The 1739-nt window shown below is 23.7% G+C and overlaps 1 protein-coding gene across 1 annotated transcript in view; it reads right to left on the bottom strand.

Annotated features, from left to right (window-relative positions):
• Window positions 1-880: 880 nt before the first annotated feature.
• The window catches only part of LOC108761854 (uncharacterized), a 15571-nt gene continuing 14712 nt past the window's right edge, over window positions 881-1739 (bottom strand). The window contains exon 5 of the mRNA XM_018508614.1: window positions 881-1064. Coding sequence (XP_018364116.1) covers window positions 934-1064 — 131 coding nt within the window. The 3' untranslated portion in view covers window positions 881-933. The remainder of the gene's footprint in view (window positions 1065-1739) is intronic.

Raw genomic sequence — 1739 nt, 5'->3', positions numbered from 1 at the left:
ATTGGTTGATGTCACACGCTCTACCAATAGGAGAGCGCAAAACGCCATTAATCCAACCCAGGTTGGTGCAAACCCGGTCGGGCCGAAAACGCTATTAGTTTATACTAATAAAAAACCTCCGTTTAAGGCTTTGATTTCTATAATTTGTGTTATTACATATACGGTCCTATAATATATTATACTAAAAAAATTTAAGTTGAAAATTTAGTATAAGTATTAAAAATTTTTCTTTATCTCATAGAAAAATATTTATATGTACACCTGTTGAATATGAAATATATCAATACTAAAATAATAATTTGAATATATATAAAACTTTTTTAATTTGCGAAAAATAGTTTATAATTATAATAAAATATTTATTGAATTGTTTGCATAAATCGAATTATGAACTTAATAATGACAAAAAAATTTATGTAGTTTTATAATTTGTAACTAATTTATTACTTTATAAAGTAATTCGATATGAATTTATTTTTAGGAAAACTCACCTTGTGTGTGTTAATTATATTATACGTATTAAACATGTGTAATAATATTTATTTAATATTACAATATTTTTTCTCATTAAGATGTGTAACAAAACTATGAAAAAAAATTAATTGCTAATTTACTTACACATAAATAAATATTACTAAATTCATTTATTGAACTAACGTGTAGTTTAATAACTTAACATGTATTGTATCATGACCTCAGTATTAGTATAAAATTAGATCGCATATTATTAATATAAATGTCAAAATTGATTATTAAATATTTTCAAAAAATATAACGTATTAAAGCCAAATAATATCTCTGAACGCGTACACAAATCTGAATGTACAGAAAATTATGTAAATAAAAAAGTTAAACATAAAATAAATACACAATTGCGTTTTAAACAGAATGAAAATAAAATATAGGAACAAATATTCATAAAATAAAAGATTACTAAATTAGGCGTGGTTCTATCATCTGTGAATAATTAAGTGTAAGTATTTCTCCATCAGATTGACTTTTAGATTCTTCTTCTAAGAGAGAGAACTTCCCGAATGGCACTTCCTGAATTTCCTCTTTACCATCTGTAAATAAGAAATTTCTTTTCAAATATATAGTTAAAAATATACACAATGATCGGTATTTATTTATATGGGTACTAATATAGGTAATAACTAATGTACTTTTGAAACTTAAAATGAGATAGATAAATGTTTTATATTTAAGAGCTGTAGCAGAAAGGCTGACTTATAATTTTAAGCAGGGAATGTGTGTGGTTCTGACTAACATTTTTGTTATTTACATATTTTGTTTATGTAAATTTCTTTATGTTATGTAATCATTTTATTGAGAAGAACTCCAATCTGGGTCAAAACGTATAGTAAAGAGTTAATAAATTAGATGACAAATATATTTAATTATATTGCATATTAATATCTTGTTGCGTGGCTCTAAAGGTTTATTTTGATTTATGATCGATATCGTGAGAGCTTACATATAATATATATTATTAAAATATTTGAAGGGCCATGGAAAGTATATGTAAGTATAGGTAGGTATATGTATTGTAAAATTCTAAGAGTTGTTTGATTAATTATATAAATAGTTGTATTTAAATCTACATTTCAGTGTACACTTGAAAAATGTATATTTCGAATGTAATTGTCAATTGTTAAAATTCTACGTAGCTAAGAACAAAAAGATCTGCACAAGTCAAATTCATACAATAAAAATATTAACGCTTTTAAAATTATATTTAA

The sequence above is a fragment of the Trachymyrmex cornetzi genome, unplaced genomic scaffold, assembly GCF_001594075.2.
Source record: "Trachymyrmex cornetzi isolate Tcor2-1 unplaced genomic scaffold, Tcor1.1 scaffold270, whole genome shotgun sequence".
Lineage (NCBI taxonomy): Eukaryota > Metazoa > Arthropoda > Insecta > Hymenoptera > Formicidae > Trachymyrmex > Trachymyrmex cornetzi.
This window is presented reverse-complemented; position numbering and strand designations above follow the sequence as displayed.